Source organism: Coregonus clupeaformis, chromosome 10 (genome assembly GCF_020615455.1).
Source record: "Coregonus clupeaformis isolate EN_2021a chromosome 10, ASM2061545v1, whole genome shotgun sequence".
NCBI classification, from domain to species: domain Eukaryota; kingdom Metazoa; phylum Chordata; class Actinopteri; order Salmoniformes; family Salmonidae; genus Coregonus; species Coregonus clupeaformis.
Window position 1 is genome coordinate 40,333,765 of NC_059201.1, and position 26,004 is coordinate 40,359,768.

Below are 26,004 nucleotides of genomic sequence, written 5' to 3' on the forward strand. Positions count from 1 at the left end.
GGTTACTACATGATTCCATATGTGTTATTTCATAGTTATGATGTCTTCACTATTATTCTACAATGTAAAAAATAGTAAAAATAAAGAAAAACCCTTGAATGAGTATGTGTCCAAACTTTTGACTGGTTGTGTGTGTGTGTGTGTGTGTATGTATATATATATATATATACACTGCTCAAAAAAAATAAAGGGAACACTTAAACAACACAATGTAACTCCAAGTCAATCACACTTCTGTGAAATCAAACTGTCCACTTAGGAAGCAACACTGATTGACAATAAATTTCACATGCTGTTGTGCAAATGGAATAGACAACAGGTGGAAATTATAGGCAATTAGCAAGACACCCCCAATAAAGGACTGGTTTTGCAGGTGGTGACCACAGACCACTTCTCAGTTCCTATGCTTCCTGGCTGATGTTTTGGTCACTTTTGAAGGCTGGCGGTGCTTTCACTCTAGTGGTAGCATGAGACGGAGTCTACAACCCACACAAGTGGCTCAGGTAGTGCAGCTCATCCAGGATGGCACATCAATGCGAGCTGTGGCAAGAAGGTTTGCTGTGTCTGTCAGCGTAGTGTCCAGAGCATGGAGGCGCTACCAGGAGACAGGCCAGTACATCAGGAGACGTGGAGGAGGCCGTAGGAGGGCAACAACCCAGCAGCAGGACTGCTACCTCCGCCTTTGTGCAAGGAGGAGCAGGCGGAGCACTGCCAGAGCCCTGCAAAATGACCTCTAGCAGGCCACAAATGTGCATGTGTCTGCTCAAACGGTCAGAAACAGACTCCATGAGGGTGGTATGAGGGCCCGACGTCCACAGGTGGGGGTTGTGCTTACAGCCCAACACCGTGCAGGACGTTTGGCATTTGCCAGAGAACACCAAGATTGGCAAATTCGCCACTGGCGCCCTGTGCTCTTCACAGATGAAAGCAGGTTCACACTGAGCACGTGACAGACGTGACAGAGTCTGGAGACGCCGTGGAGAACGTTCTGCTGCCTGCAACATCCTCCAGCATGACCGGTTTGGCGGTGGGTCAGTCATGGTGTGGGGTGGCATTTCTTTGGGGGGCTGCACAGCCCTCCATGTGCTCGCCAGAGGTAGCCTGACTGCCATTAGGTACCCGAGATGAGATCCTCAGACCCCTTGTGAGACCATATGCTGGTGCGGTTGGCCCTTGGTTCCTCCTAATGCAAGACAATGCTAGACCTCATGTGACTGGAGTGTGTCAGCAGTTCCTGCAAGAGGAAGGCATTAATGCTATGGACCGCCCATTCCCCAGACCTGAATCCAATTGAGCACATCTGGGACATCATGTCTCGCTCCATCCACCAACGCCACGTTGCACCACAGACTGTCCAGGAGTTGGCGGATGCTTTAGTCCAGGTCTGGGAGGAGATCCCTCAGGAGACCATCTGCCACCTCATCAGGAGCATTCCTGGAGGCCACACACACTACTGAGCCTCATTTTGACTTGTTTTAAGGACATTACATCAAAGTTGGATCAGCCTGTAGTGTGGTTTTCCACTTTAATTTTGAGTGTGACTCCAAATCCAGACCTCCATGGGTTGATAATTTTGATTTCCATTGATTATTTTTGTGTGATTTTGTTGTCAGCACATTCAACTATGTAAAGAAAAAAAGTATTTAATAAGATTATTTCATTCATTCAGATCTAGGATGTGTTATTTTAGTGTTCCCTTTATTTTTTTGACAGTGTGTGTGTGTATGTGTATATATATATATATATATATATATATATATATATATATATACACAGGGGTGCACATAACCTTTTCAGTGAGTTACTCAGGTGAGTACCAGCAGATGGTGTCTGGTACTCACCCCATATGTAGCGTGGTCTTAATAAGTGCAGTCTTCCTCACTGTCCTCCTCAGTGCCGCCACCACTGTCCTCTGCTTCAGCTTCCTGCATGGTAGATGATGAAGATGCTGCAGATGCACCTCCCTGTCCTTGGTTGAGCCTCCGATTAGCTGTCTCCATCCACAGGTCAACAGCAGGCTTTGGGTCAAATGTCTCTGTGGTCTGCTTTGACAGGTGAATGTACATCAGGGCTGAGAGACGAGCATGTGACAGACGAGATCTGTACTTGGTTTTTATTATGTTGAGATATGAGAATCCCCTCTCACAAGCTGCACTGCTTAAAGGCAGTGTAAGAGACAGCTTAACCACCTTGTTGATGTTGGAGTAGCATCTGGGTTACTTGTATTTACTATTTGGACCAAGTCATACACAGAAGAGGCTCCCAGGCGTTTTCCTGCCTGCTTTAAGCGCATCCATTCTGTCACAGTGGTATCTTTGTCAAGTTGCAAGGTGGCCTCATATTTCTTGAGAATGCTGCAAACGGTTGTGTTTCCAAAACTGTGGAGGTCTTGCATTTCCTGAGGCCATGTTGAAGGATCAAATACTAAGAAATGATCACATGACTTGAGGGAGTCATATTTGATTTCAAACTCTTTGATTAACCCCCTGAGTAAGTGTGTCTTGTCTCTGTCAGCATCAGCATTGGAAACAGTGTGTGCCCTGTGGCTTTCACCATCAAGCAGAAGTGTGAACTGTCCAATGGCCACCATGAGTTCATCCTTACATTCTCCAATGGTCAGCTTTTCCTTCTGAAACCTAATGGATGTGGTCTTCAAAATGTTGCAAATGTCAAGCATGTTTGACAGAAAGCACTGAAAACGCTCTGTGCAGATATGCTGCAAGTCACTGTTATCACTCGTAACCAGTTGCATTTTAATGGCTGGCAATAGTCTTGATATTTTTAACAGTGTTTCATGCCTCCATGCAGACCATCTGATATTATGAAACTTACCCAGTTTCACAAAGGAGATCCCATTTTCTTCACATAGCTTATTCAGTGCAGCAGTTTTTTTTGTAAATAAAACTGCAGCAGCTTGACCACAGAGCGATTAAATGTCTCACAGTAAGGAACGTTGCGATCAGCTGATTTCACGCAATTCTCCAGTGTGTGTGCGGTGCACAGAATGTGCACAAGGGAGTCTCCAACCGCAGCAAGTTGCCTGAGTTTTGGCACAACGCCGTTGTAGATACCTACGTTGACAGCAGCCCAGTCTGTGCACACAGCGACCATCTTTGTTGTCCAGTCATCCAAGCCTGTGTCCTGGAAAAGTCTCACAAGTCCGTCTGTTATGGCCTGCGCGGTTCGGTCAGCACCCAATTCAATCAGTCCAATAAAGTCAGAAGTAAACTCTCCGTTGCTGGACACAGACACAATGTAAACGATTTCCTGCTCAGTTTTTGTGATGTCCTCAGATCCATCAAAAAGCTGCCCCCAAAATTCAGCAGACTGCAACTTGGCTCGTAACTCCCCGCTGATGGTGTGAGCGATGCTCTGCATGATCCGTGTGCCCCCTTCACGTGAATGATATGCACCTCCGACATTTACTCCTAGCCGCTTCAGTAAAGGAACAACCTCATAATAGGAAGACATGGGACGTGCGTGTTTAGCTTTATGGAAGGCGAGGAGAAAAATATTAAACAGAGCTTGCCGCTGTTCTTCATTCAGCTTGTTTTTTTTCCGAAAAAAGTATTTTCTTCAGCTCTGGCTCCAGTTGGCGTTTCTTTGTAGGTGGCGAAACGCCAAAGAAGCTGCTTAATGTCTGTTGCTTTTTGGACATCCCTGACAGTAGTTGACAAGCAACATGTCATGTGTAAGGTTAGATGAGAAGATCGGTCAAGTACGCAAAGGCGCGTAGTAAAAAATAAATAAATAAATAAAAATAAAAACATTGTAAAGTGGTTATCCCACTGGCTATAAGGTGAATGCACCAATTTGTAAGTCGCTCTGGATAAAAGCGTCTGCTAAATGACGTAAATGTAACACAAGTGGCATTACGCATTCATGATTTTGTCACGCTTGCGTACCTGCGTACCAGTTATGTGCACCCCTGTGTGTATATACAGTGGGGAGAACAAGTATTTGATACACTGCCGATTTTGCAGGTTTTCCTACTTACAAAGCATGTAGAGGTCTGTAATTGTTATCATAGGTACACTTCAACTGTGAGAGACGGAATCTAAAACAAAAATCCAGAAAAACACATTGTATGATTTTTAAGTAATTAATTTGCATTTTATTGCATGACATAAGTATTTGATACATCAGAAAAGCAGAACTTAATATTTGGTACAGAAACCTTTGTTTGCAATTACAGAGATCATACGTTTCCTGTAGGTCTTGACCAGGTTTGCACACACTGCAGCAGGGATTTTGGCCCACTCCTCCATACAGACCTTCTCCAGATCCTTCAGGTTTTGGGGCTGTCGCTGGGCAATACGGACTTTCAGCTCCCTCCAAAGATTTTCTATTGGGTTCAGGTCTGGAGACTGGCTAGGCCACTCCAGGACCTTGAGATTATTCTTACGGAGCCACTCTTTAGTTGCCCTGGCTGTGTGTTTCGGGTCGGTGTCATGCTGGAAGACCCAGCCACGACCCATCTTCAATGCTCTTACTGAGGGAAGGAGGTTGTTGGCCAAGATCTCGCGATACATGGCCCCATCCATCCTCCCCTCAATACGGTGCAGTCGTCCTGTCCCCTTTGCAGAAAAGCATCCCCAAAGAATGATGTTTCCACCTCCATGCTTCACGGTTGGGATGGTGTTCTTGGGGTTGTACTCATCCTTCTTCCTCCAAACATGGTTTTCTTTGCGACTGTGGTCCCAGCTCTCTTCAGGTCATTGACCAGGTCCTGCCGTGTAGTTCTGGGCTGATCCCTCACCTTCCTCATGATCATTGATGCCCCACGAGGTGAGATCTTGCATGGAGCCCCAGACCGAGAGTGATTGACCGTCATCTTGAACTTCTTCCATTTTCTAATAATTGCGCCAACAGTTGTTGCCTTCTCACCAAGCTGCTTGGCTATGGTCCTGTAGCCCATCCCAGCCTTGTGCAGGTATACAATTGTATCCCTGATGTCCTTACACAGCTCTCTGGTCTTGGCCATTGTGGAGAGGTTGGAGTCTGTTTGATTGAGAGTGTGGACAGGTGTCTTTTATACAGGTAACGAGTTCAAACAGGTGCAGTTAATACAGGTAATGAGTGGAGAACAGGAGGGCTTCTTAAAGAAAAACTAACAGGTCTGTGAGAGCTGGAATTCTTACTGGTTGGTAGGTGATCAAATACTTATGTCATGCAATAAAATGCACATTAATTACTTAAAAATCATACAATGTGATTTTCTGGATTTTTGTTTTAGATTCCGTCCCTCACAGTTGAAGTGTACCTATGATAAAATTACAGACCTCTACATGCTTTGTAAGTAGGAAAACCTGCAAAATCAGCAGTGTATCAAATACTTGTTCTCCCCACTGTATATATATGTATGTATGTATGTATGTGTGTGTGTATATAGTCGGAAGTTTACATACACCTTAGCCAAATACATCTAAACTCAGTTTTTCACAATTCCTGACATTTAATCCTAGTAAAAATTCCCTGTCTTAGGCCTCCTTGCTCGCACACGCTTTTTCAGTTCTGCCCACAAATGTTCTATAGGATTGAGGTCAGGGCTTTGTGATGGTCACTCCAATACCTTGACTTTGTTGTCCTTAAGTCATTTTGCCACAACTTTGGAAGTATGCTTGGGGTCATTGTCCATTTGGACAATGACCCCATTTGGACATCTCAAGACTGATGTCTTGAGATGTTGCTTCAATATATCCACATAATTTTCCTTCCTCATGATGCTATCCATCTATTTTGTGAAGTGCACCAGTCCCTCCTGCAGCAATGCCCCCACAGCATGATGCTGCCACCCCCGTGCATCACGGTTGGGATGGTGTTCTTTGGCTTGCAAGCTACCCCCTTTTTCCTCCAAACATAACGATGGTCATTATGGCCAAACAGTTCTATTTTTGTTTCATCAAACCAGAGTACATTTCTCCAAAAAGTACGATCTTTGTCCCCATGTGCAGTTGCAAAACGTAGTCTGGCTTTTGTATGGCGGTTTTGGAGCAGTGGCTTCTTCCTTGCTGAGCGACCTTTCAGGTTATGTCGATACAGGACTCGTTTTACTGTGGATATAGATACTTTTGTACCTGTTTCCTCCAGCATCTTCACAAGGTCCTTTGCTGTTGTTCTGGGATTGATTTGCACTTTTTGCACCAAAGTATGTATATGTGTGTGTGTATATATATGTATATGTGTATATACATATATATGTATGTGTGTATGTATGTGTATATATACATACTGTTCTTGATAAAAGACCAAGTCAATATTATGGCAAGAACAGCTCAAATAAGCAAAGAGAAACGACAGTCCATCATTACTTTAAGACATGTAGGTCATTCAATCCGGAAAATTTCAACAACTGTGAAAGTTTCTTAAAGTGCAGTCGCAAAAACCATCAAGCGCTATGATGAAACTGGCTCTCATGAGGACCACCACAGGAAAGGAAGACCCAGAGTTACCTCTTCTGCAGAGGATAGTTTCATTAGAGTTACCAGCCTCAGAAATTGCAGCCCAAATAAATGCTTCACAAAGTTCAAGTAACAGACACATCTAAACATCAACTGTTCAGAGGAGACTGTGTGAATCAGGCCTTCATGGTTGAATTGCTTTCTTGGTTACTACATGATTCCATGTGTTATTTCATAGTTTTGATGTCTTCACTATTATTCTACAATGTAGAAAATAGTAAAAATAAAGAAAAACCCTTGAATGAGTAGTTGTGTCCAAACTTTTGACTGGTACTGTATATTACCAGTAGTACATTTACCATTAATTCCTATAATTTCTAATCTACAATATTTGTTACTTTGGTTACGGTAATTTCTGTTAATGCATTCAATATTATTATTCCAGTCTTCCCGTTCTCATTGTCGGAGTGGAAACATTGTTTGCAGAGTGCACAACCTATGCTACACTTGTGAGAAACAAGTTTTGGTTAATTTCATTCCATTCACGAGTTTTGTCAATTTAGTAATTGTCTTTTTGTTTTGAGCGCTCCTGTCAATGTTGAGTAAGGATGTGCACGCATAGAAGTAGGCCTATTGGCTACCTGGCCTGGATGCAAATGTAGGCATATAAATGTGCCCATTTGGGGATCTGATAGTATTTCTGATTGGCTTAACGCACCACTACTAACGACCTGTGGAGCTTCTCAAAGTCATGTTTTTTTTCACAACAAACAGCAAGCAAATGAAGTCTGTTTTTACATCCATTGAGAATTACAATAGTTCCTCAATGTGTTTGTATTTCGATTACCACTCAGCGTGACAGGGAAAAATGTCATGCTCTGATCCAGTGGAAATGTCATAAAATTGGCCTACCTGATTACTTCTTATCAGTGCTTGACTTGGACTGAAATAGGTTCTGGTACTCATTTTGGGTGCTGGTACTGTTTATATTTAGGTGCAGGAGCTCCACAATACCTTTTGAGCTAATATTCTATAAGAGGAACAGGAGCTCAAGCAGTAGAACATTTGAGGTGCTGGTACTCAGCTCCGGTGAGCTCCTTGCCCAAGTCAAGCACTGCTTAGCCCTTGCGCAAATAGCCTACAGCTGTGTCTGTGCGCAGGAAACTCTGAGGGCCCAGAATATTTTATACAATGTTGCAAGTTCGCTAGCTCAAGCTTCAGGCTGGACCCAAGTTAATAGTTGATACAATGTTTCAAGTTCGTTGCAGACAGGCCATGTGTAGCCAATGTGATTTATAGAATATTTATTTTTATCATAATATTTTCTACCTGCAGGTTGTAATGTTTTTATTTGTTGGCTTTATGTAGGCTACTTTTACATAGTAGGCAATGGCAATAGAAGGTACTTTTTAGGTTAGTATTATTTTCATTTAGATTTGGATAGAATTTTGATTAACCACAAGACCATTTTGAGATGTGAAGACATTATTATAAATTAAATGAAACTGTTTCACGAAAACTGCCACGCAGATTGGTAGAAATGGTAAGATAAATTGAGAAAGGTTGCCGACTCCTCGTGTAGCCTATTACCGGCAACTTCAGGAGAGTATTGGCAGAATCTGCGAAAGCCAGCAGGAGCAGGAGGAGAATAGTTGGGTCAGGTTGAGTTTTTTTTTCTTCTGGTCATCTAGATCTCTGGCACCCTCTTGATGGATTTGTCTTATTTCATCAAACCGTAAGCTAAAAGCATCAGACAAGCTCAATGCGTATAGTTTATTTTATTACAACACATAGGGTGTGTCTATACAGTGGGGAGAACAAGTATTTGATACACTGCTGATTTTGCAGGTTTTCCTACTTACAAAGCATGTAGAGGTCTGTAATCGTTATCATAGGTACACTTCAACTGTGAGAGACGGAATCTAAAACAAAAATCCAGAAAATCACATTGTATGATTTTTAAGTAATTAATTTGCATTTTTATTGCATGACATAAGTATTTGATCACCTACCAACCAGTAAGAATTCCGGCTCTCACAGACCTGTTAGTTTTTCTTTAAGAAGCCCTCCTGTTCTCCACTCATTACCTGTATTAACTGCACCTGTTTGAACTCGTTACCTGTATAAAAGACACCTGTCCACACACTCAATCAAACAGACTCCAACCTCTCCACAATGGCCAAGACCAGAGAGCTGTGTAAGGACATCAGGGATAAAATTGTAGACCTGCACAAGGCTGGGATGGGCTACAGGACAATAGGCAAGCAGCTTGGTGAGAAGGCAACAACTGTTGGCGCAATTATTAGAAAATGGAAGAAGTTCAAGATGACGGTCAATCACCCTCGGTCTGGGGCTCCATGCAAGATCTCACCTCGTGGGGCATCAATGATCATGAGGAAGGTGAGGGATCAGCCCAGAACTACACGGCAGGACCTGGTCAATGACCTGAAGAGAGCTGGGACCACAGTCGCAAAGAAAACCATTAGTAACACACTACGCCGTCATGGATTAAAATCCTGCAGTGCACGCAAGGTCCCCCTACTCAAGCCAGCGCATGTCCAGGCCCGTTTGAAGTTTGCCAATGACCATCTGGATGATCCAGAGGAGGAATGGGAGAAGGTCATGTGGTCTGATGAGACAAAAATATAGCTTTTTGGTCTAAACTCCACTCTCTGTGTTTGGAGGAAGAAGAAGGATGAGTACAACCCCAAGAACACCATCCCAACCATGAAGCATGGAGGTGGAAACATCATTCTTTGGGGATGCTTTTCTGCAAAGGGGACAGGACGACTGCACCGTATTGAGGGGAGGATGGATGGGGCCATGTATCGCGAGATCTTGGCCAACAACCTCCTTCCCTCAGTAAGAGCATTGAAGATGGGTCGTGGCTGGGTCTTCCAGCATGACAACGACCCAAAACACACAGCCAGGGCAACTAAAGAGTGGCTCCGTAAGAAGCATCTCAAGGTCCAGGAGTGGCCTAGCCAGTCTCCAGACCTGAACCCAATAGAAAATCTTTGGAGGGAGCTGAAAGTCCGTATTGCCCAGCGACAGCCCCGAAACCTGAAGGATCTGGAGAAGGTCTGTATGGATGAGTGGGCTAAAATTCCTGCTGCAGTGTGTGCAAACCTGGTCAAGACCTACAGGAAACGTATGATCTCTGTAATTGCAAACAAAGGTTTCTGTACCAAATATTAAGTTCTGCTTTTCTGATCTATCAAATACTTATGTCATGCAATAAAATGCAAATTAATTACTTAAAAATCATACAATGTGATTTTTTGGATTTTTGTTTTAGATTCCGTCTCTCACAGTTGAAGTGTACCTATGATAACAATTACAGACCTCTACATGCTTTTTAAGTAGGAAAACCTGCAAAATCGGCAGTGTGTCAAATACTTGTTCTCCCCACTGTATATGGAAAAATACACATAATTTGTTTTCAACCAAAAGAACAGACTGCTTTCGGTCGACCAATATTTTTTTAGTTGGGGACAGCCCTAATCTATTGGTACTACATTGTTGAAGTAGTATTAATATTTAACTTGTATCTATTTGTGTCCATCACAGAGGCTGCAGAAGAGGGCGGAGCGTTTCAACCTGCCTGCCACTGCTGATAGTAAGAAAGAGGCCCGCGCTGCCAGGTGAGGACCGAATTACACATTATCCCTGGACCGAATTACACATTATAATGGATCATATGTTGACTTTGGATAAAACTAGGGTTATACAGATTTTGGATAAAAAGAATGGGTTGTACTACAACCCTGGTTTTACGAATGAAGAACGAGAGTTCTTACTATGCTATAAGCTGTCTCCAGACAGCACCACTGAATAATAATTTATTATTTTATTTATTTATTTCCCCCTGTTTCTTCTCCCCAATTTTGTCATATCCAATTACGGTCTTGTCTCATCGCTGCAACTCCCCAACAGGCTCGGGAGAGGCGAAGGTCGAGTCATGCGTCCTCCGATACATGACCCGCCAAACTGTGCTCCTTAACACCCGCCCGTTTAACCCGGAAGCCAGCCGGACCAATGTGTCGGAGTGAACACCGTAGCTGAGAGCATGCTCGGGCTTTGCCAGAAGGATAGGCTGTGGCGACATTGCCGCGTAATGGTTGTCAGCCGATAACGGTCTCTGTTCGGATGAATGCGTTGGACTAATAGGTAAGACTGCTGATGCCGCAGCCATCAGCCCCAGTAAAACCATAACCCGGTGAGCCCTGACAGTCCGGCTCCGGTGGAGTGCGGGTGCTGCAGTCAGAATGCACCTCTGTCTGGTGACTGTTAGACGCGCGCGCATAGACAGAGAGTTCAGTTCCAAGCCTAAGAAGCTTGTCTGTTGGCGAGGAGTGAGACAACTCTTTTTCCAGTTTATCAGGAAACCCAGATTGCGGATATGATTTATCACTATCCTGCTGTGTGTCTTGGCCAATTCTCTCGACTTCGCTATTATAAGTCAGTCGTCTAGATAGCACATTATCCGTATCCCCTGTGATCGTAGGGGGGCGATAGCTGTATTCACGCAAACGGTGAAGTAGCGAGGGCTTAAGCTCAGGCCGAACGAGAAGACACAACTTGTATTCTTTGTTCTGAAATGAGAACCTGACAAATTTCCTGTGCCTTTCCACAATAGGTACGTGAAAGAACGCGTCCTTCAGGTCCACCGTGGTGAAATAATCTGCCTGTCTGACTACTTTGAATAGACGGCGGTGTGTTAACATGCGAAAAGGTAGTTTTCGAAATTATTTGTTCAACACCCTCAACTCTAAGATCGGTCTCATGCCACAGTCTTTCTTTGGCACTAGAAAATATTTCTGATAATGACCCGTATTTTTGTCTGCTTCCCTCACTGGGTGAATAGCTCCTTTTCCTACAAGGGAGGTTATTTCCTGTTCTAGAATAGGGGCCTCCTGAGCTGAAACTGTCGTGGGCGTGACACCAGTGAAGCCCGGTGGACTGCGAGCGAAAGGCAACGCTTAACACTTCCGAATTGTATTCAGTACCCAAGGGGAGCTGTGCATGCGTATTTCCACACACTGTCTGCTGGACAGGTCCGCTCTTTCTATTAGAGAGGGCAGGGCTGTCATTCGATTGGGAATATCAAACTGGGCTAAAGGCAGAGGTTGCTGTGCGGTTTGACGATTTAGATTTGGACTGTTTAGCCAAGTCACAGGCAGGGGCTACTGCGTGACTGGATTTTAAACTGTCTCGGTGAAACCTAACTGTCCCAGCCTTATATTTGGCCTTAGACTCATGGAATCTTTCTCTAAGGCTGTGATGCTTGTAAGAGCGAGTGGATGTGGGCACGAGAATGGGTGGGAGACATAGGAGTGTGCGCTGGAGGGATGTGTGGAAGTGTGTGTCTTGTGTGCACATATACCGGGCGGCTTTTGCTGGCGGTGGGCAATGTGTAGCTAGTCTTCTCTTTCGTGTTGCTAACAGGCGTGGAGCGGATTTCTCTGACCGTAAGATACAACACGAAGTCCCTCTCAGGAAGGCTGTCAGGCCCTCCGCGGTTTCTTCCCTCTGTACGCCTGGGCAGCCTGCTGCTGCTGAAGGCGGAAAGGATTACGGTTCCAGCCTCTCGCACCAGCTGCTGGAATGGCGCAGGACACCTCAGGCGTCTGTGTGGGTCCGTCCTGGGCCCGGAAGCACTCGCAGAGCGATGGCGAGGTGGAGGGCCTTCCCTGTTTTGGCGAGGCTGGTTGGGATGAGGTCGTGGGGCAGGGAAAGGAGCCGGGTGCATGATAGCCTTGAAGGCTGCAGAGCCTTTCTGTTGCTGCTCAAACTTGTATCGAAGAGCCCAGATACTGTGACAGGAGCTTTCAGCAGCATGTTCTTCTCTCGTTCTCAAATGAAATGAAATCAAGCTTTATTTATACAGCACATTTCAGACATGGAATGCAACGCAATGTGCTTTACAGGAAAAACGAATAAAAAACAATCAAAATCAAAGCTGAAATACACTACATAACCAAAAGTATGTGGACACCTGCTCGTCGAACATCTCATTCCAAAATCATGGGCATTAATATGGAGTTGGTCCCCCCTTTGCTGCTATAACAGCTTCCATTCTTCTGGAAAGGCTTTCCACTAGATGTTGGAACATTGCTGCGGGGACTTGCTTCCGTTCAGCCACGAGCATTAGTGAGGTCGGGCACTGATGTTGGGTGATTAGGCCTGGCTCGCAGTTGGCGTTCCAATTCATCCCAAAGGTGTTTGATGGGGTTGAGATCAGGGCTCTGTGCAGGCCAGTCAAGTTCTTCCACACCGATCTCGACAAACCATTTCTGTATGGACCTTGCTTTGTGCACGGGGGCATTGTCATGCTGAAACAGGAAAGGGCCTTCCCCAAACTGTTGCCACAAAGTTGGAAGCACAGAATCGTCTAAAATGTAATTTTATGTTGTCTCGTTAAGATTTCCCTTCACTGGAACTAAGGGGCCTAGCCCGAACCATGAGAAACAGCCCCAGACCATTATTCCTACTCCACCAAACTTTACAGTTGGCACGATGCATTGGGGCAGGTAGCGTTCTCCTGGCATCCGCCAAACCCAGATTAGTCTGTTGGACTGCCAGATTGTGAAGCGTGATTCATCACTCCAGAGAACGCGTATCCACTGCTCCAGAGTCCAATGGCGGCGAGCTTTACACCACTCCAGCCGACGCTTGGCATTACGCATGGTGATCTTAGGCTTGTGTGCAGCTGCTCGGCCATGGAAAGCCATTTCATGAAGTTCCTGACAAACAGTTATTGTGCTGACGTTGCTTCCAGAGGCAGTTTGGGACTCGGTAGTGAGTGTTGCAACCGAGGACAGACGATTTTTGCGCGCCGCACGCTTCAGCACTCTGAGGTCCTGTTCGGCTGAGCTGTTGAAGTAAAAACGTCCTAGACGTTTTTACTTCACAATAACAGCACTTACAGTTGACCAGGGCAGCTCTAGCAGGGCAGACATTTGACCTACTGACTTGTTGGAAAGGTGGCATAATATGACAGTGCCACGTTGAAAGTCACTGAGCTCTTCAGTAAGGCCATTCTACTGCCAATGTTTGTCTATGGAGATTGCATGGCGGCGTGCTCCATTTTTTAATACACCTGTCAGCAACGGGTGTGGCTGAAATAGCCAAATCCACTAATTTGGGGGGGTGTCCACATACTTTTGTATATATAGTGTATTTACTACATAACAAACATAAGATAAAAAACTAAAGAATGAAACAAACTGAACGACTAAAAAGCACCCTAAGGAAAAGCAAAGCAAAAAATATGTGTTTTAAGATATCTTTTAAATATGTCCACAGTTTTTGACCCCCTTCTCTGGCAGGCTATTCAAGAGGCTGGGGGCATAATAACTCAAGGCTGCCTCTCCATGCCTCTTGGTCCTAGGCTTTGGGATAGTTAAAAGGCCAGTGCCAGAGGACCTGAGGTACATACTGGGTACATAACTTACAAGCATGTCTGACATGAATTGAGGTGCACAATCGTGGATTGATTTAAAAACCAATAGAAGAATCTTAAAATTAATTCTAAAACTCACAGGCAGCTAGTGCAGAGACCTGTTGCCTTCCTGAGCTCGATGTACATCTCTGGAGTAGCCTGGCCTTCCATGTCCCGGAGGAGATGGGCCTGGTAGGCCTGGAGGAGGGCCATGGTGTTCAGCATGGCTGCTGACTGGCCGGCTGCCTTGTAACACTTCTCCGCCAGGGAAGCGGTAATATGGCATGCTCTGGATGACAGCTGCGGTGGGAAGTAAGCCCCTGCCAGCATGGTTTCAGGGGCTGGTTGTGGATTTGGCCAAGACAGGCCTAGCTTAGTCACAGCCCTGCCCAGGACATGAACTCCTTGTTGTAAGGGTCCTTGTCAGAGATCGGAGGGGCAGCCTGCATCTCCTCCTTGTCCTCCTCCTCTATTCCACCCTCACTCTGAGCCCCTTCATCTTAGCCAGGATCTCCATAGGCGTCCCACTGGCTGTATGGAAGCCTCTCAGCTCCCGGTGCGCTGCGTCCTCGAAAGAAGCAGCAGGTTGGGGAAGGGCTGGGGTGGAGGCTCTGTCGCGTATTGGAGCGCCGCATCTCGGCCACTCGTCCGTAGGTGGAGAGATAGAGATCAGCACTACTCGATGGTGGAGGGAAGGCAGGGGAAGCCCACAGCAGTGGATACAGAAGAAGGCGTCCGTAAGAGCCACCTCCGCGTGTTCTGGTCCAAGGCATCGGGCGCACTCTCCGTGACCGTCCCTCCCCGACATGTTCGCCTTGCACTTGACGCACTGTTTTATCCCGGCAGGGAACGTCATCTCGGCCTGAGAAGAAATATCTTTAAAAAACAGAAAAACCTGAAAGAATCCGTCTGGTATCTACACTCAAAGCTTACGAACACTGTTTGAGTGTGATTGGGAAGGCGATTATAAAAGAATTGCCTCAGAATCCTTGGTCTCCTCAAGTGCGACACGTTAGCTAGCAAGATAGCTAGAAGGACCATTAGCAAAGAGTGGCTAGCAAGCTAGCTGACTCAGGCTACTAAATGGACCGACGCCGAAGGAATCTAAATTAAATCTAAAATATCTTATTCACTGCTAGGTTGAATGTGTAGGCCGTCCGAAATTGAGCAGTTTAGACGAAAAATAAGAATAGATGAATTTACAGGTGATAAAATGGTGGCTTCGATAAACAGTGGTGGCTGAATAAAGCAAGAGTGACACTCCGGCAGGGCAGTGCGTATTATACCCTCAGGGGTGGGGCATTATGCGTCATGGCCCGGAAGGGCCAATCACTGCCTGCCGTGGCCTAGATGGGACTTGGGTGGCTTCAAAGTTGAAAATTATTCAGTGGTGCTGTCTGGAGAAAGCTTATAGCATAGTAAGAACTCAAGTTCGAAATGAAGTAAAACCAATCATATACTGTACATCTTGCATGTAGGCATCAGCAATGTTTCACACTTTTATGACCCTTCCCTTGACATCCTCAAATTGATTAAATATAGTAGTTGACAATCAAGTTTTGATCATTACTCAGTGAACAATGTCAGGTAGTTATGTTAAAAGAATATTGAATGTATTATGTGGCAATTATCTACTCCAGGGTCAACTCGTATTGGACTGTCGAAAGGATAGTAAAATGGATGTTAAAAAGATGTAGGCTGTGCAAGTGAATATTAACTGAATTGATCTGATGTTTGTCAGATTTGGTTTACCGGCTCCAACACCGGCTTCCACACCAGGTGAGTTGGATTTTTAGCTTTTCATAAGTTCTTCAACATGACCAGTCAAAATTTTATGTTGTAATTCATGTATATTTTTTCTCTTTGTCTATTAGGTGCAGCAGTTGCAAATAGTAAACTAACTGTGAGTATCAATGGGGTTTATCTATTTATTTATTTTTTCTATGAGGGCGGCAGGTAGCTTAGTGGGTAAGAGCGTTGTGCCAGTAACCGAAAGGTTGCTGGTTCTAATCCCCGAGCCGACTAGGTGAAAAATCTGTCGATGTGCCCTTGAGCAAGGCACTTAACCCTAATTGCTCCTGTAAGTTGCTCTGGATAAGAGCGTCTGCTAAATGAATTGGGTGTGGGAATTTCCATAATTAAGATAAACATCAACAACAAGGCCACTGACAGCTGTCAGAGTAGCTAACTAACATGCTAACCTTATATAGCTAGCTATCCTGCTAATCTTATTTAGCTAGCTAATGTTATCTGTTGTCTGTTGTTGCTGGGTTTTACTACACCGTATTCAAAAGATTACCCAGCTGGCTCTATTGCTGGTTCTGTAGATGGATTTATCATAAGCATTGATTTAGGCAAAACTTTGCCACAGATGGAAACCACTGGCCTATCTTTGACTTCGCATCTATTGTTATTTCCAAGGTTTTGGCATCTTCCATAAATTGCGGCCGCGAATCCGACATAGAAATAGTTAGAAAGAATAAAATGAAGCACCTGGAATATGGACACGGTGCAACCATTGGTGGGTAGGCTGCTGGCAGGCTTCGGGGCGGTACAGCAAAGCTGGCCCGTGTTCATGTTTCTCACAGGGGAAGTGAAATGATAAGCTACAATGACTTTGCCCATTATCATGTAAATTACCGGTACATGTAACTAAATTACATGTAACTACTAAGTTCTTTGAATTTTCTTTCGCATGTGCCTTTTCATTATCTGGATAGACACTTGTATGGGCGAGTGGGTGTATGGGTGAGTGGGTGTGTCGGAAGGAGTGTGTGTGTATGGAAAGCAAATCAGCTAATTGGGCAGATTTGTTGCCACTCAAGAACGTTTTGTGTGGCTGATCGGGCTGCACAATAAGTCGGCAACCAGTGCAACAGTGTTGTATTGGCCTGCCTGCTGACTTGAAGTGCTTCCTACAGGGTATCACGGTCATGTCGCCAGCGGTAGCTAACGTGATAATTTTTTCCCCAAATAGGATAGCAGCCAACACAAGAAATAACTAATATTGATAACCATCTACATGATACATAGCCTACATACAGTCTACTACTCAATGGGGAGGGCGTGAACGGCAACACCGGGACACAGTGCCCTTCGCTTCCTCTTGACAAGCACTACTGTCCGGCAACGGCGTAGGAAGTAGCTGCCTAGTAGCCATTAGCCAATACCCATCATAAATACTTTTAATCAAAAATAAACAATTGTCAGGTTTTATAACTGAAAATTGACAGTTATATGTGTAAAAGTAATAGTGAAATATGACTCAGACTCATCCATCCAGTCCAAACTCTCGCGTTACGGTAGCTCAATGTACAGTAGTTGCGTAGTAAGAAACAGGAGAGAAAAAAACAGCTCAATCAAAACCGTCTAACTTATAGCAGAGCGCTTTCGACACACCCATTCCATTCCATTCCACACGCCCACTACTTTCCTTTGGACACACCCATTGCTTTCCACACACCCACTACTTTCCTTTCGACGCACCCACTCGCCCATACTCAAATCAAATGTTATTTGCCACATGCACTGAATAAAACAGGTGTAGACCTTACAGTGAAATGCTTACTTACAAGCCCTTAACCAACAATGCAGTTTTAAGGAACAAAAAGTGTTAAGTATAGAATAGATGAGTACAATTGTTTACAGACAGATTATTTCACTGTATCTCAATTCCAGTGGGTCAGAAGGTTACATACACTAAGTTGACTGTGCCTTTAAACAGCTTGGAAAATTCCAGAAAATGATGTCATGGCTTTAGAAGCTTCTGATAGGCTAATTGACATAATTTGAGTCAATTGGAGGTGTACCTGTGGATGTATTTCAAGGCCTACCTTCAAACTCAGTGCCTCTTTGCTTGACATCATGGGTAAATCAAAAGAAATCAGCCAAGACCTCAGAAAAAAGATTGTAGACCTCCACAAGTCTGGTTCATCCTTGGGAGCAATTTCCAAATGCCTGAAGGTACCACGTTCATCTGTACAAACAATAGTATGAAAGTATAAACACCATGGGACCACACAGCCGTCATACCGCTCAGGAAGGAGACGCGTTCTGTCTCCTAGAGATGAATGTACTTTGGTGCGAAAAAGTGCAAATCAATCCCAGAACAACAGCAAAGGACCTTGTGAAGATGCTGGAGGAAACAGGTACAAAAGTATCTATATCCACAGTAAAACAAGTCCTATATCGACATAACCTGAAAGGCCGCTCAGCAAGGAAGAAGCCACTGCTCCAAAACCTCCATTAAAAAAAGCCAGACTACGGTTTGCAACTGCACATGGGGACAAAGATCATACTTTTTGGAGAAATGTCCTCTGGTCTGATGAAACAAAATTAGAACTGTTTGGCCATAATGACCATCGTTATGTTTGGAGGAAAAAGGCGGATGCTTGCAAGCCGAAGAACACCATCCCAACCGTGAAGCACGGGGGTGGCAGCTTCATGCTGTGGGGGTGCTTTGCTGCAGGAGGGACTGGTGCACTTCACAAAATAGATGGCATCATGAGGAAGGAAAATTATGTGGATATATTGAAACAACATCTCAAGACATCAGTCAGGAAGTTAAAGCTTGGTCACAAATGGGTCTTCCAAATGGACAATGACCCCAAGCATACTTCCAAAGTTGTGGCAAAATGGCTGAAGGACAACAAAGTCAAGGTATTGGAGTGGCCATCTCAAAGCCCTGACCTCAATCCTATAGAACATTTGTGGGCAGAACTGAAAAAGCGTGTGCGAGCAAGGAGGCCTACAAACCTGACTCAGTTACACCAGCTCTGTCAGGAGGAATGGGCCAAAATTCACCCAACTTATTGTGGGAAGCTTGTGGAAGGCTACCTGAAACGTTTGACCCAAGTTAAATAATTTAAAGGCAATGCTACCAAATACTAATTGAGTGTATGTAAACTTCTGACCCACTGGGAATGTGATGAAAGAAATAAAAGCTGAAATAAATCATTTTCTCTAATATTATGCTGACATTTCACATTCTTAAAATAAAGTGGTGATCCTAACTGACCTAAGACAGGGAATTTTTACTAGGATTAAATGTCAAGAATTGTGAAAAACTGAGTAAATGTATTTGGCTAAGGCGTATGTAAACTTCCGACTTCAACTGTGTGTGTATATATGTATGTATATATATATATATATATATATATATATATATATATATATATATATAACACAGTGGGGAAAAAAGTATTTAGTCAGCCACCAATTGTGCAAGTTCTCCCACTTAAAAAAGATGAGAGAGGCCTGTAATTTTCATCATTGGTGCACGTCAACTATGACAGACAAAATGAGAAAAAAATTCCAGAAAATCACATTGTAGGATTTTTAATGAATTTATTTGCAAATTATGGTGGATAATAAGTATTTGGTCAATAACAAAAGTTTCTCAATACTTTGTTATATACCCTTTGTTGGCAATGACACAGGTCAAACGTTTTCTGTAAGTCTTCACAAGGTTTTCACACACTGTTGCTGGTATTTTGGCCCATTCCTCCATGCAGATCTCCTCTAGAGCAGTGATGTTTTAGGGCTGTCGCTGGGCAACACAGACTTTCAACTCCCTCCAAAGCTTTTCTATGGGGTTGAGATCTGGAGACTGGCTAGGCCACTCCAGGACCTTGAAATGCTTCTTACGGAGCCACTCCTTCGTTGCCCGGGCGGTGTGTTTGGGATCATTGTCATGCTGAAAGACCCAGCCACGTTTCATCTTCAATGCCCTTGCTGATGGAAGGAGGTTTTCACTCAAAATCTCACAATACATGGCCCCATTCATTCTTTCCTTTACACGGATCAGTCGTCCTGGTCCCTTTGCAGAAAAAACAGCCCCAAAGCATGATGTTTCCACCCTCATGCTTCACAGTAGGTATGGTGTTCTTTGGATGCAACTCAGCATTCTTTGTCCTCCAAACACGACGAGTTGAGTTTTTACCAAAAAGTTCTATTTTGGTTTCATCTGACCATATGACATTCTCCCAATCCTCTTCTGGATCATCCAAATGCACTCTAGCAAACTTCAGACGAGCCTGGACATGTACTGGCTTAAGCAGGGGACACGTCTGACACTGCAGGATTTTAGTCCCTGGCGGCGTAGTGTGTTACTGATGGTAGGCTTTGTTACTTTGGTCCCAGCTCTCTGCAGGTCATTCACTAGGTCCCCCCGTGTGGTTCTGGGATTTTTGCTCACCGTTCTTGTGATCATTTTGACCCCACGGGGTGAGATCTTGCGTGGAGCCCCAGATCGAGGGAGATTATCAGTGGTCTTGTATGTCTTCCATTTCCTAATAATTGCTCCCACAGTTGATTTCTTCAAACCAAGCTGCTTACCTATTGCAGATTCAGTCTTCCCAGCCTGGTGCAGGTCTACAATTTTGTTTCTGGTGTCCTTTGACAGCTCTTTGGTCTTGGCCATAGTGGAGTTTGGAGTGTGACTGTTTGAGGTTGTGGACAGGTGTCTTTTATACTGATAAGAAGTTCAAACAGGTGCCATTAATACAGGTAACGAGTGGAGGACAGAGGAGCCTCTTAAAGAAGAAGTTACAGGTCTGTGAGAGCCAGAAATCTTGCTTGTTTGTAGGTGACCAAATACTTATTTTCCACCATAATTTGCAAATAAATTCATTAAAAATCCTACAATGTGATTTTCTGGATTTTTCTTTCTCAATTTGTCTGTCATAGTTGACATGTACCTATGATGAAAATTACAGGCCTCTCTCATCTTTTTAAGTGGGAGAACTTGCACAATTGGTGGCTGACTAAATACTTTTTTTCCCCACTGTATATACATATATATATATATATATATATATATACACATATATATATATATATATATATATATACACACAGTGCTATGAAAAAGTATTTGCCCCCTTTCTAATTTTCTCTACTTTTGCATATTTGTGATACTGAATGTTATCAGATCTTCAACCAAAACCTAATATTAGATAAAGGGAACATAAGTGAACAAATAACAACAATTACATATTTATTTCATATACAAAGTTATGCAACACCCAATTCCCCTGTGTGAAAAAGTAATTGCCCCCTTACACTCAATAACTGGTTGTGCCACCTTTAGCTGCAATGACTCCAACCAAATGCTTCCTGTAGTTGTTGATCAGTCTCTCACGTCGCTGTGGAGGAATTTTGGCCCACTCTTCCATGCAGAACTGCTTTAACTCAGTGACGGATGGGTTTTCAAGCATGAACTGCTCGTTTCAAATCCTGCCACAACATCTCAATTGGGATTAGGTCTGGACTTTGACTAGGCCATTCCAAAACTTCCAATTTGTTGCTTTTTAGCAATTTTCATGTAGACTTGATTGTGTGTTTTGGATCATTGTCTTGCTGCATGACCCAGCTGCGCTTCAGCTTCAGCTCACAGACAGATGGTCTGACATTCTCCTGTAGAATTATCTGATACAGAGCAGAATTCATGGTTGATTCTATTAAGGCCAAGTGGACACGAGGCTGTTTGGCTCATCTCAGTCCCGAAGAGGAATAACTTTGCAGCTTTCTGATTAATAAGCAATGCCATACTGGTGGGTTGTAACGTTCAAATAAAACTAAATGTAGGCTAAAAATAATTTCTATGTCAAAACATAGGAAAATACAGAAAAAGTGGGCAGTTCAGAATTGTCACTTCAAGCCCAAATATATCATACTTTGACTAAATCGTTGTGCAACATCATGGGTAAGGTTTGGCCATTTAGTTTTCAGCTTGAAAAAGTGGATTTCTACTGGTGTGGGCGTTTTTAAATGTTAACTAGCTACAAAGTAGCCTATGCCTACCTGACAGAATGAGATCGTGATTATTTGCATCAATCCAGTGGGCATTTGTTTTGCAAACTCCAACACGTGTGCTACAGAAACACTGCTAACCAAACAACAGTGCTAGGTGCATGCACACTTGAATTAAAGGGTAACTACATTCAAAAATAGAAATGTCTTAATGTTTCGAAGACCTCAAAAGCGGTCTCCTTGTGTTGTTTTAGCATTGTTGTGTACTTAGAACATCCAATTTTGTTGTTTTTCTATTTTAAAAAGTGTGATTTGAAAGATCTAATCCCTGAAAAAAGTGGGGAAAATCCGAAACCTGAACACTCCCAACCTCCCCACCACCCTTCTGACATTCTTGCAGGGAAGCAAACTTGTCACTTTTCGGCGGTATTCACCGCTTTGATCTCAAAATAGTCATCCACGTGAACCGTGTAGAGCTGTAAAAAAAAATGTGTGGGGGGAGGGGTCTGACTTAAAGTGGGCAGACGCAGTGCGTATCACCCATTGAACTATAAAAGAGAGGCGCGAACAGATCTTCTCCCTGTGTGATCCCCGTGGTCCTCTGTAGCTCAGCTGGTAGAGCACGGCGCTTGTAACGCCATGGTAGTGGGTTCGAACCCCGGGACCACCCATACACAAAAATGTATGCACGCATGACTGTAAGTCGCTTTGGATAAAAGCGTCTGCTAAATGGCATATTATTATTATTTATTATTATTATTATTATTATTATTATTATTATTATTATCACTACCTTCTCTGGCGGCTGTGTCGTCACTCACTCAACGCAACAAACTTTGTTCCTGACTGGGAAATTCGGAATGCAACTCGAGGTAAGCAACCTGTGTACGAAATAAGGCTGTGATTATACTTGATGAAAAGCAAATTATAATTGCATGTATGTTTCAATAGCACAAATTATTACACACAAAGTTAACATTAGCTAGCTGACGTTAGCTAGCTAGCTACGTTAGCATCTAAGTTGGCAAGCTAACATTACCACCTTCATGCCTCCACTAACTTTGTGTTGCCTCAGCTTACTTCACATGTCTGTGTGTAATAACCCACGGAACAAATTAATTAAATGCATTGGAGGAAGCGAGGGAGTAACTTTATAAACTTGGTTGGTTTATTACTAAACCTAGCATGGTGGCGTAGGCAGCTGCACAACAGCGGTGTATATTGGGGCCATGACGTTCCAATACTCTTAACAATGATACCAATGAATAAGTACCCGCTGGTGGCGTTTGTGTAAAGACCTTAGGCAAACCCACATTACCACACTGTGTGTGAGTAGTCTCTAGTTACTATGTAGGAAATTAGAAAATCAAATGTAATTATTATACTGTGTTGTTGGCATCTTTGTATTAAATCGTGTAATTTATGCTTTGGTTTTCAGAATTTGAGGAGAGGGAGTCGGTGTCTAAGCCTGAGTCAGGGCTGAGGTGCAAGTGGAGCTGGGCCCGGCTGAAATTGGATGCACAGACTGATGTCAAGGAAGTGCAGCACACCTTCCCACTTTTTTTATTTATTTGTTTAAAGGTAGACAAGCCAGGTCATGCAATATGCAGGCTCTGCTGTATGTGTGATGCCAGTAACACAGATGCCAGTAACACAGGGCCCTGAAAATATGAGATAAAGGGTGCAGGTGCCAGTCCCTGCTTTTGAAAGAGTTGGAAATGCTGAGGTGGGTGCATTTAAGCTACTATAGGCTAGTCAGTATCTCCTGTGTTACTATATCAATATAATATCAGCGCTCCAACCATAGATTACTTTGGTGGGCAGGGTAGGCCTACCATGTGCGTTGCAAGTGTTAACGTACTGTTTTCCAGGTGTGTATTTTGACATTTTTAAGTTAATTCTTCATTCCTGATTGATAAACTAGATATATTCTCTGGGTCTCATCAGTTGGAATGTCATAAGCAAACCATTTGCCCTTAAAACTGAAAACCATCACTCTGTGTGGTCTTAAAATAGATGAAGTTGCATTTTACAATAACATGCCATAATTCATTCACAGGGCAGCCAAACCCTTGTCCACAAGCTGCATGCTTGAAGTGATCACCACTTTCATGGCATGCTTCCTCAAGGCTGCGCATCACCACACCCAAGAAAGAAGCAAATGGAGATGGACTTCATTGACAAGATGCTGCCTTCCAGAGAGTTGTATGTTGGACCAGTGGCTGATAAATCCAGGACACCCGCTTATTATATGTATAATGCTAATGAGAAATAATTTTGGGGTAACACGTTACTTGACACCCAGCGTTATGACACAGTCATAATGTCATAACAGCTGACATAACTTGTCATAACCTGTTATAATATGGTCATAACACTGTCATGACACATATTTAGACCGGGTGTGACATATATTGCTACAATGGTTGTGAGATATATCCTAACAAGCAAAGTTTGAAATGTGTTCTACCCTCTTGTGGCTTTGAGTCTCTAGTGACTCTTGTCAAGGAGTGAAATTTAGGTAATAAAAAAACGTGTTGCCATGATATACTATAGATTGATTGCTTTTTGGATTCTTCTAGATGCACACAGCTAAAGAAAAAGAGCACTAGATGTCTTACTCCAGGCAAAAAGGAAGAAGGCTAACGTGTAACGTGGGCTATAGGTGTAGGTGAGTGTAGGCTAGATATGTGAGTGATAACCAGTTACTGTTATGTTTATTATATTGACTGTCTGGTCCTCTCCTACGGTTCCTGTTCCACTGGCTGAGAGAACTAAGCCTAGGAGAAGGTGGCTGCAAATGAGTGAGTGTATGCTAGATATGTAAGTGATAACCTGTTACTGTTTATTATTTTGAGCATTAAAATGATTTTCTTAAAAATAATGGGGGTTATGAGTCATGTGTGTTAGACTGACAGGTCAGATTCTACTAAGATGAGACGGAGTTGTTTAATGTTGGCTGAAAATAATTAGTTATTTAGCAGATAGCCTAGTCCTTAACCTTCACCTTACAATTCTTAATTAAACCCACTGGAAAGTACATGTCCTCAACAAGAAAATAAGAAAATCTTAACTTAAACTAAACCTTAAACCCAGACCAAAGAGCCCAACTCCCCCCAACCCCAGGACATAATTTTCTCTGTCTATTGTGGTTTGGAAAGTTAGGAGTATTGAGATTGTTCAAATATTTATTATGTTCATGTTATTCTCTGACAATATGTAAATTATATGCAAATTGTCACCTTTTTGGACCCTCACCTGTTTGCATCCCTGTTTATTGGAGAAGAACAAACCTGTGGTTTTCTGTTTGTAAGAAGATGATAGGACTTGGTTTCCCTCGCTTTTTCAATGTGATGTTATGAATAGGAATTTGTAAACACCTGACTTTTCTTTATGGAGCTCATAACTAACACCTCTCCTCCCTCTGTGGCGTTAGGTCAGCGTTGAGGTCCTGAAGAAGCGGGCAGAGCGCTTTGGCATGAACGTCTCCTCTGTCGCCAAAACGGTGAGCTGACTCATGAATTCACTACATGACCAAAAGTATGTGGACACATGCTCGTCGAACATCTCGTTCCAAAATCATGGGCATTAATATGGAGTTGGTCCCTCCTTTGCTGCTATAACAGCCTCCACTCTTCTGGGAAGGCTTTCCACTAGATGTTGGAACATTACTGCGGGGACTTGGTCCATTCAGCCACGGGGACTTTGGTGAGGAGGCAATTAGGCCTGGCTCGCAATCGGCTTGCCAATTCATCCCAAAGGGGTTTGGTGGGGTTGAGGTCAGGGCTCTGTGCAGGCCAGCCAAGTTCTTCCACACCGATCTTGACAAACCATTTCTGTATGGACCTCGCTATGTGCACGGGGGCATTGTCATGCTGAAACAGGAAAGGGCATTCCCTAAACTGTTGCCACAAAGTTGGAAGCACAGAATCGTCTAGAATGTCATTGTATGCAGTAGTGTTAAGATTTCTCTTCACTGGAACTAAGGGGCCTAGCCCGAACCAAGAAAAACAGCCCCAGACCATTATTCCTCCTCCACCAAACTTTAGAGTTTGCTTCCAGAGGCAGTTTGGAACTCTGAAGTGAGTGTTGCAACCGAGGACAGACGATTTTTACGCCCTACGCTCTGTGAGCTTGTGTGGCCTACCACTTTGCGGCTGAGCTGTTGTTGCTCCTAGACGTTTCCACTTCACAATAACAGCACTTAGTTGACCGGGGCAGCTCTAGCAGGGCAGAAATTTGACAAACTGACTTGTTGGAAAGGTGGCATCCTATGACGGTGCCATGTTGAAAGTCACTGAGCTCTTCAGTAAGGCCATTCTACTGCCAATGTTTGTCAGTGGAGATTGCATGGCTGTGTGCTCGATTGTATACACCTGTCAGCAATGGGTGTGGCTTTAATGGCTG

General features: G+C 43.7%; 1 protein-coding gene across 4 annotated transcripts in view; it reads left to right on the forward strand.

Moving 5' to 3' along the window:
* Positions 1-26,004, forward strand: part of LOC121575149 (SAP domain-containing ribonucleoprotein) — an 85,645-nt gene that overhangs the window by 13,981 nt on the left and 45,660 nt on the right. For all 4 annotated transcript variants that reach the window (XM_041888049.2, XM_041888050.2, XM_041888048.2 and 1 more), the window contains exons 6-9: positions 9,972-10,045; positions 15,587-15,624; positions 15,720-15,748; positions 25,034-25,102. In XM_041888049.2, the coding sequence (XP_041743983.1) occupies positions 9,972-10,045; positions 15,587-15,624; positions 15,720-15,748; positions 25,034-25,102 (210 nt within the window). The remainder of the gene's footprint in view (positions 1-9,971; positions 10,046-15,586; positions 15,625-15,719; positions 15,749-25,033; positions 25,103-26,004) is intronic.